Source organism: Eumetopias jubatus, unplaced genomic scaffold (assembly GCF_037043125.1).
Source record: "Eumetopias jubatus isolate StellerSeaLion01/CBP00866 unplaced genomic scaffold, mEumJub1_p1.0 scaffold_8, whole genome shotgun sequence".
Taxonomy (NCBI): Eukaryota; Metazoa; Chordata; class Mammalia; order Carnivora; family Otariidae; genus Eumetopias; species Eumetopias jubatus.
Genome location: NW_028274814.1, coordinates 52,029,291 through 52,046,860, shown reverse-complemented (window position 1 = coordinate 52,046,860; position 17,570 = coordinate 52,029,291). Strand labels below are relative to the sequence as shown.

General features: G+C 39.0%; 1 protein-coding gene across 1 annotated transcript in view; it reads right to left on the bottom strand.

The window, feature by feature from the left end:
* Positions 1–17,570, bottom strand: part of PTPRO (protein tyrosine phosphatase receptor type O) — a 233,542-nt gene that overhangs the window by 69,554 nt on the left and 146,418 nt on the right. Inside the window, exons 4-10 of the mRNA XM_088025930.1 lie at positions 16,910–17,062; positions 14,810–15,253; positions 12,791–12,952; positions 9,035–9,231; positions 2,010–2,130; positions 1,469–1,662; positions 224–335 (exon numbers count right to left, since the gene is read on the bottom strand). Of these exons, the coding sequence (XP_087882056.1) occupies positions 224–335; positions 1,469–1,662; positions 2,010–2,130; positions 9,035–9,231; positions 12,791–12,952; positions 14,810–15,253; positions 16,910–17,062 (1,383 nt within the window). The remainder of the gene's footprint in view (positions 1–223; positions 336–1,468; positions 1,663–2,009; positions 2,131–9,034; positions 9,232–12,790; positions 12,953–14,809; positions 15,254–16,909; positions 17,063–17,570) is intronic.

Below are 17,570 nucleotides of genomic sequence, written 5' to 3'. Positions count from 1 at the left end.
GCACATACAGGACAGTAACTCAGGATAACAACATATTTTAATGTTTAAAGACTATCATTTAAACAAATAATGAATTTACAGAATCAAGCATACTGTCGTCCGTGGAACTGATGCTCGACCAGTGCCGGGTGAATAACTCGAAATTTCTGGAGGTGCTTCTCTTCAGAAACTCCTCAAAACGGTCCTCTCTTCCCCCCGGAAGCAGTTCCCACACACCACTCACCTGTTATGAAGCTGATGGTGGAGCTGTCACAACAGCTCAATTCCGGGTCTCCCCATGTTACCATGGTAACTCGAAAGTTGTAGTACCATGCTGGCAACAGATTGGCTATCCTCTAAAAAGAGCAAGGAGACAAAAGACTAAGGGGGAAAAAATCATATTTTTGGAGTAGAATTATTTTTATTAGGTCATGAAAATAGTCAATAAATAATCTTTATTTTTATTTCTGTGCCTTTTTGTATTTCCCAAATTTTCCATTTCCGGACTGAGGTAAAGTGTAAATAGAATGATATGCAAACATAATTTTTTTAAAGATTTTATTTATTTATTTTTGAGAGAGACAGAGAGAGAGAGAGAGAGAGAGCACAAGCAGAGGGGAGGGGTAGAGGGAGAGGGAGAAGCAGACTCCTCGCTGAGCAGGGAGCCCGATGCGGGGCTCGATCCCAGGACCCCGGCATCATGATCTGAGCCCAAGGCAGACACTTAAACGACTGAGCCACCCAGGCGCCCTACAAACATAATTTGGAAGAAGTGATTCATAGGTATAGAGTCAAATATTTCCAATATCGGTTTCGTTTTGCAGTCTCCTAAGTTGTCTTACACATATGAAATAATACTTATTTGTAAATGACCGTACATATGCATCCCCTTATTTCTAAGAAAATTGGCCTCTCACAACTCCGCGTTCTTCCAGTTTGGACTAGAAGCATGCATCCTTGTTGGGGGGCAAATATCAGTCTTCAGCTGGGTAGAGGGCAATTGTGTACTTCATGCATGACCTGTAGGAGCCTGCACTTTAGAAATTATTCCAGTCTCAGAAAGAGCAATCTTCACCTGCTCTCTTGAAAAGCATCTTCTAATGACCTGACATTAGAGGTATTTAAAGGATGTGTAGATGTTAAGAATAGTCATCATTAGCATTAAATGGTGTCAACTCATTATCGAATGACTAAAGGAAATTTTTTTGTGTGTTTTCCTCCTCGGGAGCAGAGAGAAACAATAAGCAGTTTATAGCTCTAGTAAAATGTGGATATGCTCAATTAGGGGTGAAAGCTTGCTTCACATAATTATTTTTTTCTCTCTCTCTCTCAACCTCTCCCCAAAACAAAAATAGTCCAGAAAGTAAAAACAACTAGAAGAATTTTGAAAGCAGTAAACCCCCTGTGTGTATTTACAGGTAACTTTTTCTGGTACATTCGGTAGGGAAAGGCACATTTGTTTACACGGGGACGTGTGACAGCTACTTACCACGGATGCAGTCAAGGAGACAGTCGCTGCGATTTCATAGTACGTTGTCCACTCTGATGTCATCGTTGCAGGGTTGAAATAAAACATTTCAACTACGTATTTTCTGAACACTCCTAAGTAAGGTCTGCTCCAACTCAGGACCACTGCCGTAGGACCCAAGGGATAGAGCATTAAATCCTTTATCCCTGTTGGAACTAAGAAGAAGTGGGGAGGGATTAAAAAAAAAAAAGAGCCAAGAAAGAATGTTTAATATCTTAGCAATGGCTTCAAACTTCTTCTTAATAGCTAGGGTTTTCGCTCTTCCGATACCATCATTGAATAAATCATATTCACCTCTGGTGTTATTTTTCCTGAGCTGTAGATGCTAATGATATTCCCCTGGTATACAACGGTAGTCATTTATTACTCTGAGTGTAGAATATTGAGTGAACAAGTAGGGGCCCCCCCATATATGATGATAATGATTTGGACCTGGGCATTGGACCCCCGCCCCTCCCCCAACAGTACTCTGATAAAGTTATTCTCGAGGCTGGCAACTTACCGATAGCAAATGTGACAGGATCTGAAGGGGGTCCAATCAAAGGGCCTTTTCTTAGGTACATCACGACCTGGTACTGGGCACCAGGAACCAGATTTTCAATAATAGATTTGCTTGAGTTCACCTTTAAACCAAACACCCGATATGATTTATTTAGAGCTGGGCTTTCATAATGTGACACAAAAGCTGATATCATATTCAGGGCTCTTTGTGGAGCCACAGATACCTTTGAAATCCAAAAGCCTTTGCTCGTTCTGGGAAGGTCAGATTTCAGAATTAGGATGATTTATAGTTTATGTGAACACTGAAGGGAACCCAGAACATTCAAATTGTATGGCTGGATTTAATAAGCCCCGTGAACTGCTTTATACCCATCACTGTCAATTTTAACTATGCACACTAGAGACACATCAGCCCTTAACCATAATCAAATCAGCAATACCATAAGGGGAGTCTGACATCCTAAACCGTAGTGTCAGCTAAAAACATACAAAGATCAGTGCAGCAATGTCTTCAGTCTCTCGTCACTTAGAAGCATATAATATCTAATTATAGAGATGGAAATGACCTCAGAGATTATCTGCTCCAAATCTCTCATTTAATAGATCAAGAAAGTAAAGTCAGGAAATGGCCAAGGTCACATATTTAGATTCCGCGCTGGGGCTGGAAGCCTAGTGTTGTGACCTCTACAGCCTGCTACAGGCAAGGCATGGGACTAAGCATGGGGGGACAGCAGGAAGCGCTTCTCCGGGCTATTGTGACCCCATAAAATAATGTTGTAGGAAATATTTCTCATTTAGATGAGCTCTTCTTTGCTGTTGTTTAAAAAAAGGGGGGGGCCTGGGTGGATCAGCTGGTTGGGTGTCTGTCTTCGGCTCGGATGATGATCCCAGGGTCCAGGGATCGAGCCCTGCATCGGGGCCCCTGCTCAGCGGGGAGTCTGCTTCTCTGTCTCTCTCTTCTTCTGCTGCTCCCCCTGCTTGTGCTCTCTCTCTCTCTCTCTCTCTCTGTCAAATGAATAAATAAAATCTTAAAAAAAGAAAACTTTTGGTTCAGTAACAAATGTAATATAGAGAACAATAGAACAGATAGATGAATGAAATGTCCTTACTAAGGTTAAATGTTGGTGTGCACGAGGATTGATGCTTCAGCTTACGGGTCAAGAAGTGTGTGACTTTGACCTTTAGTGCCTCTATAGTTAAGACAGTCTTGCTTAGTAGAAAGAACACAGGCTCTCTATTCAGACTGCCTGGAATCAAATCCTGACTCTACTGCCTTGTAAGCATGGGAATTTATTTATAATTTACTTATAATTCTTCCCTTGGCTTCCTGATTGGTAAACTATAGATAATGCTATTCTATACCTCACAGAGTGGCAAGGATGCTTAAACTAGAGTATCAATAAAGTTAACTCATTACTCAGCAATTCTTTGGCCTCTGGGGTACATAACATAAAACTGCTGTGGAAAGGAGCATAAATCAATGAAGAACAGTATTGTTGGCAGTTTACGTATGCTATAAGTTTTTTTTATTAAGCTTCATTATAATTTTAAGAATAAACACAGAATTGGTGATATGATATGAATTTTAAACCTTTTTGATACCAGAAACTGATTCTACACAATTAAATTTGTATAATTTGAATTGGTAGAACTTGCTCTAAATGTAAGTGGGGGGACAGGCACACCATAATTTCTTTACCAATAACTTGAGCAAAATAAAATTAAGTTGAATGAATACATTAGCATTTCCCTCCTGTCTTTCCTATTTGCACTCATATCAGAATTTTTTGCCCATGTTTTCGAAGGTGAATTCTGCTGGAAGTCATCTAGACAAAGTTGGCCAACTAGACATCCTCATCTGACGGAACATTTCCTGAAGAGACAGACTACGAACAAGACATGTATGTTGTGGAAAACTAAGTAACACTGTCTTACTGCTTTAAAATAAATTTTTAAATGATAAAACTAATAATGCTCACAGTAGAAGAGCAAATGACGTAAACTGGCAATTTTTCTGTCCTTCTCCCCTCATTCCAAACATTTTGGTGGGCAACCTTCCAGACCCTCCTGGATACGTATAGACATAAATAATAATAGACATAAATAATATGATATAAAACCATATAGGTGTTACATTATTAACATCGCTCCCAACTTCTCTTTAAAACTTAACAACACATCGTAGACATCTAGGCATACCCGTGAATGCTAACTTAGCTCATTTAGAATACTTAATCACTCATTTAGAATACTTAATCACTCATTTAGAATACTTAATCACTCGTTTAGAATACTTAGAATAGCAGGGCAGAAAATGTGTAGACTGCTTTAGGGTGGTGTTAAAGTTTCTTTGGTTGGATAATATTTTAAGCAAGTAGTTGATTCTGATTATTCAAATGACTGTGTGAAATCAGAGCCACTTAAATATGCCATCATATTTAATACCCTGAGGGTATCATGCTAGTGAAATAAATCGGAGAAAGACAAATAGTGTATGATTTCACTATGTGGAAACTAAAAAGCAAAACAAATGGACAAACAAAACAGAATAAAACTTATAGGTAAGGAGAACAGAATGGTGGTTGCCAGAGAGGAGAGGTTTGGGGAGGTGGATGGTATGGGTGAAGGGGGTCAAGAGGTACAAACTTCCAGTTATAAAATAAACAGGTCATGGGGATGTCATGTACAGCTCGGTGACTATAGTCAGCAATATTGTGTTGCATATTTGGAAATTGCTAAGAGAGTAAATCTTAAAAGTTCTCATCACAAGAAAAAAGATTCTGTAACTTTGTATGGTGCTGGATGGCAACTAGGCTTATTGTGATGATCATTTCGCAATGTATACAACGATTGAACCATTATGTTGTTACCCCTGAAAGTATCCTCTACATCACTTACACCTCAATACAAAAAATAAGCCATCATAACAAATTCACCCTAGGGACATTATGCTCCTTTAAAAAAAGATTTTATTAATTTATTTGAGAGAGAGAGAGAGAGCGTGAGTGGGGTGAGGAGCAGAGGCAGAAGGACAAGCAGACTCCCCACTGAGAACAGAGCCATCACCTCTGACCTGGAGCTCAAGGTGGGTTTAAAGGTGGGGCTCTTCACAGGGCTCCATATGGGGCTCCACCCCAGGACCCTAAGATTAAGACCTGAACCAAAGTCAGACTGACGCTTAACTGACTGAGACACCCAGGCGCCCCTACTTTTTTTTTTTTTAATAAAGAAGCAACCGTGTGTATATACATCAGACTATTTTAAAAAAAGACCTCGGTAATAAATAATAGATAATAAACACCAACTCCTTCCTGCCACCTGGTTTTGGATATTTGCTGAGCCACCAGCTTGTATCTATGCTTCTATCCCCTCCATGCCCCTTGCATTTATCCTGGATCGCCTTGGGGTAAGTAGACTGTAGGCAGGCAGGAGAAAAGCCCCTGAATACTACTTACTAAATAATATGTATTTTATTCTCCAGAGGATCATCCCACATCCGCTCCCCCAATTTTCAACCCATTTTTGCATTCCACTATTTCCTCTCTCCCATTCCCAATGGGCTTCGTCTCCATTTGAGAGAATTCAGTTCAGCCCAATGCCCCTCTGATGAGGCGCCAGACCTGTTTCTCCCCAGCTAAAGAAATAGGAGGAAAGATGTCCTAGGGAGCGCAGGAAATACATGACAGACTGTTAAATCACAGGGCACATACATTGTCGGAAAACACTTAAGGGACCAAGGCAGGTCACATGTAAAAATAAATATATATACATATATTATATGACTTTCTTAATCCTGAAATTTATGATTGTGTGTGTGTCTTTTTTTTTAAAGATTTTATTTATTTATTTATTTGACACAGAGAGAGAGAGAGAGCACAAGCAGGGAGAGCAGCAGAGAGAGAGGGAGAAGCAAGCTCCCCACTGAGCAGAGAGCCTGATGCGGGGCTCGATCCCAGGACCCTGGGATCATGACCTGAGCCAAAGGCAGACGCTTAATGACTGAGCCACCCAGGCACCCCTGTGTGTGAGTCTTTGGAGAAAGTACTGAAAGCACATTTGCACAATTTGAAGAATTGACCGGGTCCTTTATGTATAACACTGACGGAGCCCATACTTGATATTCAACATGTATTTATTAACGAATAGCACTGAGGTGGTTGTTAGGAGGCATACATCACAAAACACCCTTTTCTACAAACATTTGCATGCCAACTCACACATGAAACAACAACCAGACATGAAGAGCATACACATGATGAGGACAAATTCAAATTAATGGGTACAATGTACTCACACGGAAAGCTAGACTCTAAGCGTTGTGAACTCAAGGTTCAAGTCAAATTTGTTTTATTTCTAAGATGTAGCACAGATATCAGTGGTGGTGTCAGAAAGAGTAGTGACACTAGCATTGGGTCTCATAGATGATCTAGGTGATACGTAAAACAAGGATCCTCTGGTATAGTCAGTGGTAGAAGCAAAGTAGGGACAGTGAAAGTATAAAATAGTGAAACATATTAACCATTAATACAATGGTCCCCGCTTATCTGCAAGGGATACGTTCTAAGACTCCCAGGGGATGCCTGAATCCATGGGTAGTACCGAATCCTATGTGGACTATGTTTTTTCCCTATACATACATACCTACTGTAAAATTTAATTTATAAATTAGACAGAGTAAGAGACTAACAATAACCAGTAATGAGAACAATTACAGCCCTATACTGTAATAAAAGTTATGTGAATGTGGCCTCTCTCAAAATACCTTATTGTACTACACTCACCCTTCTTGTGATGATGTCAGATGATAAAATATCTACGTGATGAGATGAAGTGAGGTGAATGACGTAGGCGCTGTGACCTATTGTTAGGCTATTACTGACCGGCTGCCGATATATTGGAGGAGGTCACCCGCTTCTTGCCCACGGGTGACGACGGGAAACTGAATCCGTGGAAAGCAAAACCATGAATGAGGCGGGGGGCACTACTGTATGTGCTTAGCTTTAGAATCACTCTTATTTTTGAGCTGCATCTTGAATATTAATTCAATCCAGTACCACCGAATACAGAATTAAAGAAATATTATTATTTTTTTCTTTTTGGATAATGGTTGCTTTGGGAAATAAGCCCAAATCAGACTGATACTGGTGATAATATCTTCTGGATTCTTTTGATTAATGGCCAGTTTTTGAGGCTTCTTTTTTTTTTTTAAGATCTATTTATTTATTTGAGGGTGGGGGGAAGAGAGAGAGGGATAGAGAGAATCCCAAGCTGACTCTGCACTGAGCGAGGAGCCTGATGAGGGGCTCCATCTCACAACCCTGAGATCATGATCTGAACCCAAACCATGAGTCAGAAACTTAACCGACTATGCCACCCAGGCACCTCTGCTTTTCAGACTTTTTAAACTGAGGTTTCCTCATCTAAAAATTGTGTGCATGTGTGTGTGTGTGTGGTGGGGTAATGGATAATGTTGGTATAATAACAAATCTTCAAAATGGTCTTGTAATTGAGGTAACACCTCACACAGTAGTCTAGATCCTGCCCTCCACTTTAAATATTGGCCTCTTTGTCTATAACCCTTAACAATTTCATGTTTGCATTTCAAGAAAGCACTGTGAAAGTGCAGAGACCAGACTTTTCTGGCTCATTTATAATTTACAATTTTTATCTGTACTGTTAGCCTTTGGCTTCTATGCAAAAGATACATAATTTTACATTAGATGAGGGGTGATGAAATGTGCCTTGGAGCAGTCAAGTTCTGTGTCATGTTCTGTAAGAGAAACACGTTTTTCTACCAATGTAATGAGTCAGCTGTCTTTCCTGTGCTCAGGAAGGGAAACTTCTAAGCTGCACAGTGAGTCATGATTACAGGTTAATCTGTTTAGCCTATATACTCCTTACTTTAAGTCAAGGGGTAGCCTCATCTGCAAGAAAGGGCTTATCTCAACGCTCTTAAGCCTTTCTAGCGCTCCAAAGGCCATGATTCCTGAATTCCTCTTACCAACTTTAAAGTTTCTCACTCTTTGAACTTCCCTAAATGCCTAGTTTTTGTGGGATAAATGGAAACATTCCAAAAAGCTTTCATATAGTAAACATTGTTTTTGAGTATTATATTTCCAGTGTATGACACACGAGTTGATAATTTAATTTTTTTTTGCCTTTAGGGAAGGAAATTTGTGTTTGCAAGACACCAGGAATCAGTACATTTGATCCTATGAAAAAATAAAACCAGGTTTTAGGAAAATAGTGCTGGGCTCCAGGCTCCCTTGTGGATACTCAGGGTGATGGAAAGCATGGTTTGCCCTGGGGCCCATGTGGCAGGCATTCACTCAGGACTGATGGCTGGGCGCATGAGCTCATTCTGGTAGCCATTCCCAGAACTACTGATTTGCACCCCATTTCCGAGTGCCCCTTTATGCCCCCTTGGCATAAAGTGAACGGGGAGTTTTTTACTTTAGTACTTTTAATTTTTAATTATTTTTTCAGTGAGCATGAATTATTTTTATAGTTCAAGCAACAAAAAAAGAATAGAAAAAGTAAAACAAACAAACAAACAAACAAACACAAATTCCCCAGAACCTTCTGCTTGCTCATCTCCTGCCCCAGTCCATATTTATTCGTGCTCAGCTCTTTATTTCCATGAACTCTTAGGGCCTCTCCATCATTTACTTTTAGCCTTGGCCTGATTTTATACTCTGCGGTAATTATATGCTCACTTATACGTTGTTCTCCCTAGATTATAAACTCTGCAAGAGGCAGATACATAGCAATTATCTAGAATCCCAACATCTGTCCCATCTGAATTCCTGGCACATCGTAGGGGTCTTGAATGAGGTGTGAAAATAAAAGGAAGATGCTAGTGCCCAGAGGGGGAGGGAGGAAGAGTGTAACTGAAGAACCAGGCACACTCATTTCCTGCTCACACCACGCCCCGACCCGGGGCAAGACCCCCGCGTAGCCTCTTGCAATGGCCTCCTGTAGGCCTTGACTGAGCGAGCTCATCAGCATTTTTTCCTGTTCCTTTACCTGAGTGCAGTACTGCTTTTCTAGCCTCTGGCTCTCCTTCTGTTTCTGGCAGGTGAGCGACACCACAGACACGATGGTGCCGTTGTAGTTCTCCTGGGACGATGTCCAGGACATCAACGCGGTGGTTGAGCTTAGAACGTGGACACTCACATGCTGGGGCTTCTCAGTCAGTTCTTCCATCCACTCTCCTGAAGGGCCTAAACATGTCAAATAAGAGCACAAGGGAGGTTTCATGCTGAGCTGGTGGAGATAAAAGAGTCAAGTTTTCAAAATCATGATGTTTTCCTTTCGCCCTTACACAGAGAGTCAAGGTTAAGACGGGCAGGTGGACCGGCACGGCTCTCTGCCCCCTGCCTCTGAGTTTATTCCAGTAGATTCTTCACCAGAGAGAATCTACTTCTCTTTTAACGCAGAGCGGGTGTGGAAGTGGGGACATTTCAGCAGTGTTTAGAATTCCTTTGCTGTTAGGATCTCTGGTCTCTAGAAATAATGACTTGGGGATTCAAATTAGCCTCGACTGCCATCATACGAAAATATTTTAAATTTGGTAGCAGCGGGATCAAAGAGGCAGAGTGCGACTATATTGAGAGAAGAAATAGGCAACAGGCTGGCTCAATTACAGAAGCTGCCTGAGATCTGGGTGATAATTTGAGGGACGCGGTGGGTTCCTCATTATAAATATCTCGTCAGAAGTGCCCACCATTTGCTTTGTTCTCTTAAGTTTCTGAAGTGGTTATTAGCACTGTGCCTGACACATAGTAAGGACTCAAGAAGTGTTGAGGTGGTTATTATCTACAGAAATTCCTTGTTGAAACGCACATGTGCAACGTTCCTTTATTTGCTTAGGATACACTTCTCAGCTTCTTCATATGGAGCTGTATTCCTGGGCTGGAACCCAGGAGGGGGAAAGAAGCAAGCGGATCTCCTGGGGAGAGCAGTCTCAGGCTCACAGCCAATGGGGCCAGGGAGATAATGACAATAAAAAATGACAATAATAATGATGGCAAAGAAAGCATTCGGCAGGTTGGCAGGTTGTAGGTTCTGCTTTAGGCTTGTGTATGTTTACATATGTTAATTGTTTAATTTTCATAACAGACCTATGAGATAAGTACAAGTATTAATCCCACTTTCAGGTGAGGGCGCTGAGGCAGAGACAGGGTAAGTAGATTCACCCACAGGAAGGCTGGTTCCAGAATCCACGCTCTTAACCCCTGTAGGAAACCTCTGGGGGCTCTAGGAACTGTGAAAAGCACTGGTTTGGAGAGAGAAGAGTTGACCAAAACTCGGCTTTGCTCATTATGAGTGACACAAGCTTGGGCGAACGGTTTAACTTCTCTGAATCTCTGGCAATGCACCGGCCAAATGGATTAAACCATAGAATGTTAGAATTGAAAACTTGAGAGATCCAATACCTCATTTAACTGATGAGAAAACTGAGGCCCAGAGATGTGTGTGACCTGTCCAATGTCACACAGCTAGTCAATGCTTGGGGCCCAACCCAGACCCCTGGCCTCCTGGCTCAGTGCTTTGTGACAATTTATCATGATGACATCTGTCACTGGGATCAAATGAGATCATAGGTGTTAGAGAACTCTGTAATTGTGAAGTGTTTTCATCGCCGTTAGGAAGATTACTGAGGTAGCAGGGGCACAGAGAGCCGAAGTGAGAGGAAGTAAAACAAATTCACTCATTCAAAAGTTTTACATTAGGACTGACCTGATGATCAAGCCAAGGTAATGGGTCACTGCGGGCTACGTGGAAATGGACTTTGCTGTCAAATATTCCTAGGTTCTAGTCCTCATTCAGACACTTGGGAAAATTACTAAACTTTCTATGCCTCCGTTTTTTTTTTTTCCACCTGAAACATGGGGATCACTGAAATGTGAGGCTGTTGGGGGATGAATGTAAATGTCTACCTTTCCTCTCATCTCTGAGAAAAGCCTTCAAAACCACAGAAATAAAAATCATAATGCAACACAAGAACTATAAATCTTAATGGAATTTAATAAATATTAATGTCCCAGCTTAACACCGGAACAGTTTGGTCAGGAAAACGAGCTGTGAATATCGTTTAGCTGGTATGAGTCTGTACTATGTTGAGGGGGCTTACTCAGTTCCAATATAGTATTTATATCTATAGTTTTCTGTTTTAAACTAAAGGCGTATATACAGTACACCTGAATAACTCATTACTGCAGAGTGGAATATCCTAAGCACTAAAAATAGTATTCTTTTATTGGCAGAGAAAAAACCAGAATTTTTAGTACCCTATATTTTCTAGGTGAATATTAAGATGCATCCCTTTGAAATAATCATATTTTTGAGCAATTCTGACACATTCTCAACAGCGCTAGTCAATTTGGATACTCTAGAACAGAGCGCCGGACACATGAAAGTTGTTCAGTGAATATTTGTCGAATGTACAACAGAATTAATAAATAAGTAGTGTAACCCCAGGCTAGGATTTTATAATTTGGTATGAGAAGTAAGATGTACACAAATAAAACAAATCTAGAAAAATATTATACACAAATAAGCTCTGTATTTTGTGTTGTGCACTATGAAACACAGGAGAAATTCAGAGAAGGGAAGGACCAGTTTGGCCAGAACAGCTGAGGGAGATTTCCCAGAAGCTGTTGACACTTGGGGTGCATCTCTACTGACAGACAGGGAAACATTCTAGTTAATGAAACATTTTAAGCTTCACGGAAGAACTGAATACTAAACTTCATTCTCAAGTGACCTCATATCAGAGATCTTCCATAACTGAAAACCAGGCAAGCAAAATTATGACTATTCTTTCTGTATATCTCATGGATCTTTAGGCCTCTTATCAGCGGCGACATTTTTGATTTCTTAAGTAGAAATGCTAGACGGGGCATTTTCAACATTTTTCAGCTGTTAAATAAATGGATCTCTTCCCTCTGTCCCCCTTCTCATTCTCCCATCCACCTTTTTGAGGATTATTTGGGGAAAGGAGGTATTTTGCCTTTGGAGAAGGTGATAAAGTGTGTGCTGGTCATCTTTTTTGAAGAGCCATTTTTATCCATTGCCTTCTGGTTTTTTCTTTCTGCTGATGGGAGGCACATGTAACTGCTGATAAACCAGGTAACTGATTTTTGGCCTTGAAACCTCCGGCGAGCACATTCAGATTAGCTAAAGACATTACAGACATGCACCATTCGTGCAGCTTCTAGAGGTTAATTATTTGCTCCGTCATTACTCCTCATGGAATCAGTAGAAACCACCAGAAGACTTGACACTGGGGCTTTTAGAATGCTCTAGCTTTGTCTTCTTGGGCCAAATTTATGGTGGCCACCTAGGCCCTACGCCACTTAAATCTCTGGTTTTCTTTTGAGATCTCTCAGCTCAATATTCTAATGAGACTTCTCCCCACCGGTCCAACAATACCAATTTTCTGTATGGCCTCAAACAAAAGTCGTATGTCCTAAACCGTGTGTCCGTGTCCTTGGAGGGCTTGTTATGGCTAGTGTGGAAGGTCAGCTTAATAAATGTTCAATTATCCCAATAATAAAAAAAATCCATAAGCTAAATCTCTGGGTAGGTTTGCTACTATTAAACATACATATATTTCCTCTGCTGTCAAAATCTCATGGAACCGAGCCTCTTCTGACCTTGACGATTTCTCAGGGTCTCTGAGGTTTGATGAATAATTGATGCCTGAGCATCATTAATCTCCCCAGTTCCATTGTCCTAGCTCCCCTGTGAGTGCAAAATAATCTCTTTGGTACTTACTGATATAAAAACTGAGTGATTTTGCTGACTGACTTTTTCGAGTTTCACAAGATCCTGAGGAACTAAAGGTTGTCACAGATAACTTATATTTCCCAGGCTCCTTCAATTCTGCAACAAATTCATGTGCTTCTTCATCCACTGTCAAATATTCAGTAAAGTTTTCTGAGTCATATATAAAAAAGAGAATATATATGAATTGAAACCTGGAAGGGCCTTGAATGTAGACAAGTCAATTAATACAAAAAATAAGTATTTTTTATACGTTTCCTTTCTTTTGTCAAGTTCATTTATACATCTTCATCAAAGGTACTAGAAAAGAAACATGACCAAGTACTCAAATTGCTTTTCACGACACTTCTAAATTACCAAACTAAAATATGGGATCCAAATCAATAAAGCTTAGGGATGAGTTTATACTGCATATTCTTATGTACTATTAACCAACAACGTCATGTGCACAGAACAGAAGTAGAATGTCAGGATAAGATTGCAACAGTTGACTTTCTTATATGGATATAAAGATTAAAAAAATAACCAGCAATCAGTATCTTATCAGTTCTTTGTGGTAGTATTAAATACCCAGAAATGCCTTAAAATAAATTGAATTATTTCTAGTTGGAAATAATTATCCTGGGCAGATTTTCTGACACTTGTAATACTTGTCCTTGATCTGTCTTCCAGATTTTACTTTCTAAAAGTAAAAATGATTTTTGCATTGCTTCAAAGATCATCTCCTGCTGCTTATTACTCTATTTGAAGTTGTTCTCATCAGTTGGTGACCACCATAGCCTTCAACAGAACACACAGCAGTCAGATGAAAGCATGATTGAACGTTCATGGAAATACTCATTAAAAAAAAAAATTGTTGTGAGATACAAGACCTTATTTTCCCCAGAATATACTGTGGGACAGGAAAATAAAAGACAAATTAAGGGCAGATGAAGACAGATATCTTTTATACAAGTAATTCTAGGTAAACGTGAAGACTCTTGACTCAAATAATTAGAAATGACAAAGGATTTCAATTTTACACAACATTTGGGGATGGTCGATTGTTCTATAATCCAGGATAGAGGAATCCACAGAGTTTGGCGTCTTATTCTATAAAATAAAATAAGGGCAAACAACAGTATGCACTATACGATACTACATGATATTAATGCCCTACTCTGAAAATAAAGCTATTATTTGAATTTCAAATTTTGACAACTTGACAACTTTTGCCACTCAAACCACTAGACTGGAAAGTATAAAATGAAGTGTGTTATTATGGAAACAAAACAAACAGCAAATAACTATAATAACCTACCAAACAACAATTTAAATATGGTCATGACCCACATTGACTGCTGGCCAGGGCCCTGTTTTTCATAAGCTAGTGGGCTAAAATACGAAGAAAGCTCTGGAATGCTGGATCAATGACTATGATCCATGCTATGGTGAAAATACTAGTTGCTGTGCATTTTCTATTTTACGACCAGCTCTTCTTTGGGCAAATGTGGAGTGGTGCTGGTCCCTGAGGGACACACGCTGAGGCAAATCAGAGTCGCTAGATGAGCAGGACCCAGGGCTGACGCTCTTGGGAAGGTAGCCTTCTTGTCAGAAAGATTGTTTTGCTACATGCTTCCCAAACTGTGTACTAGAAAACAGAAAATTTCTCCAGGATATTTTGTAATTTGCAATGGCTAGAACTTTAATTCAAAATCTTTCCAAACGGAAGGTTTCCTCAGCAGCCTGGAGTACGTGACATGTTGGGCAGTGAAATGTGCGCAAGTTGTGAATACTCGCAATTTAGAAACTACCTAAACCTTGGATTCTGATCCTACCTATTTAATTTTGTTTTCTAGTCTTAGTGGGCGTTACTACTCAATTAAATTCTTCCCTTTCTTGACCATTTTTTCTTCAAATATTAACTGTCTCCCATCAGTCATTTTTTCTAAATATTTTAGTTGTAACATATGTCAATGCCCTTTCCTTTGTGCACCATTTCTTATTTTCGCTGATTTCCTATTACTTTACCTTCTCTTTCTATGTGGATATGGAACCCATCGAAGGCAGTGGGTGGTTTTGGTGGTAACCAATTCAGGATCATTTGTACAGGAAAAAATGAGAGAGAGCCTGCTGTTGATTTCTCAGTCTCACTGAGTGTACTGTTATTTTCATATTCCATGGGAAGGACACTGACAAAGTCATCTTCACTTTCAGGGGTTGCAGATGCGCCGCCCCACCAATAGGGCTGGGATGTAGTTTCGTAGTCACTGCTGTTGAAATCGGGCCAACCAGAAGAAATATTGCCAGAGGGAATTTCAGGGGTTTCATCCGTAAAATGGAAGAGTTTGTCTTTTCCCACTGTATCTTGTGATCTCACGAACGATTCCTCTGGAAAACTGCCACTCTGTTCTTCCCAATTGTTTTTGTTCAAGTTTACAATACGAACCGAGATATTTCTAGGTGGATACGGAGCTGTAAGAGAGAGAATTTTCATTTTCCAGTAATTTTTAGTTCTATTATAGTGAATACTTAATCTATTAGTAAGTCAAATACACAAGTGGATTTACAAAATAGAGGTTAATTTTATTTCTACTAAAAGGTAGTAGAAGATAATCTACATCAAGAACTATTGTGGTGTTAAGTTACACATTTACCTAAGATTTTGTGCATGATGTGTATACATGAGTATATCACCACTCATACCTCAAATACATTAACTAGTGATATGATGCTTGTCCAAGTGGTAATTTAACCATGTCCAAAGCAAAGTTTTGTAAATATTCTGTAGCTTATCAAAATCTCCTTTTAAAAAACCTGAGTCTCTGCCACTGGATCTTTCTTACAAAAAAAGCAACTCTAGTATACTCTAGCTATCAAGATAAAAATACTCCCTGTGATGTAGTTGCACTTAAGAGAGTTGCATATATGCCTTTGAAACATTAACACATATGTTAGAAATACTGCTTCACTCCTCACTTCTCCAGAATGAAACATATGAGCACAAAATCCATGTGTGAATTAGGGAAGCATACATTTTGAGAGGAAGAAAATTATGAAGGCATGCTGTCTGGTCTCTACCTGCAACTGTTTCTACCTATCCTTCAAATAGCAGCTGAAATATCATCCCTTCCGTGAACTTCGAATAAAAATTAATCTTTCCCTCCTTTGTGTAGTTACATAACTTTGTACCTCTTGGGACATGTATCAGTTCTGCCTTGTATAATTGCCATTTGTGTTGTATCTCTACCATTTTTGAGGACAGGAAACTTATCTCACCAGACTTTGTCTTCATCTCTCTCATACTTAGCACAACTTCCCGGTAGAAGTCACTCAATTGATAACATTTCCTTACTTGAATTGAATAATGAAAAATACAAATAGAATCTTAGATGTTGCCGTGACGTGACTAACTTATTCAGCTGAAATAGTTTCTTTGTCTTGTCCTACTTAATGAAAATCATGGCATCTTAGATTCAGACTGGCAGGGTCTCAGGGGTGATCTATAACAATCCATTCCCAGTGTTCATATGAAAGGTATCTCCAACATTCCTAATGAGTAATTTGGACACATTAGGCACAGGCAATGTCAATTACATTGGTATTGGTGACAGGCATTTGGTAGGTGTACATTTCCATCCATTCTTCCATCCATCCATCCATCCATCCTACAACAGTACTTCCTATTGGTGATGCTACCAAAATTAAACACTGCAAGTTTTAGACATATCTGAATCCCAATATTTTCCTCTAATAATCTGATATTCTTTACTAGAACATCTCCTATCATTTTTATTGCCATGTGGGAATTTTGCCAGGTTATAGAATAACTGATGTCTACTTGGTCAAGTTAAGTTACTTAATTATAACTTTTGGTAGTATCATGTACTTTTTTTCCATTCAAAGATTATAAATCTATGATTATATTGACATATTTTAGATTTTTCTTTTGAATATTTTATTCAGTTCTTTTACATTGATAGAGGATTTGTTTTAGACTATTATAAATATATATTTATTTTATTTCTTAGCTCTAGAACATAATTTTTCTCAGAATGATAGAATATATACATGCAACAAACATATAATTTAATTATTTTTTAACTAAATTTGATTCTTCAGAAGACTTACCAGTTCTATGTTGTTTAGGTTCATGACTGACACCACTATACTCCACAAGAGTACTTTTATTAAAAGTTGCCTCAGATACCAGCTGAAAAGTGATGTTACTATAACATATTCCTGGCAGCCAGTGATTAAATACTGTTTTTCCCTTAAAGAAATCTGAGAATAAAAACAATTATATTAAAATTTTGATCTCTTAAATGCTACATACTTCTAGAAAGTTCTAAACAATTAAGATTAAATAGCCCTAAGGTATTATTTCCTGCAACTTCTGGCATGGTCAGTAATACAAAATTGGCATAAGACTAGAGATGAAAATTTGGATCTTTAAATCCAAAATCCTGAAAAGTTTTTTTCTGCAGAAATTGAATATGATGAAATTAAATTTTTATTATAGGATCATTTTGTGTATTAAATGGAGAAGATAACATATAGAAATTGTAGATTCGGTTTATGCTAGCCATTTATTTTATGATAAAAATCAAAGATATTTTGCCACCTTATGACTTAGGAAAAAGTAATTTTATAAAACATGTTTTCACTAGGCTTACTTGTAAAAACTGGCCTTCTTAAAAGTAGAATGGTTTATCTGCCAGTTGGCAGCACCTGATTAAAAAAAAAAGAAAGAAAGAAAGAAGGAAAGAAGAATTTGTATTTAATTTGAAAA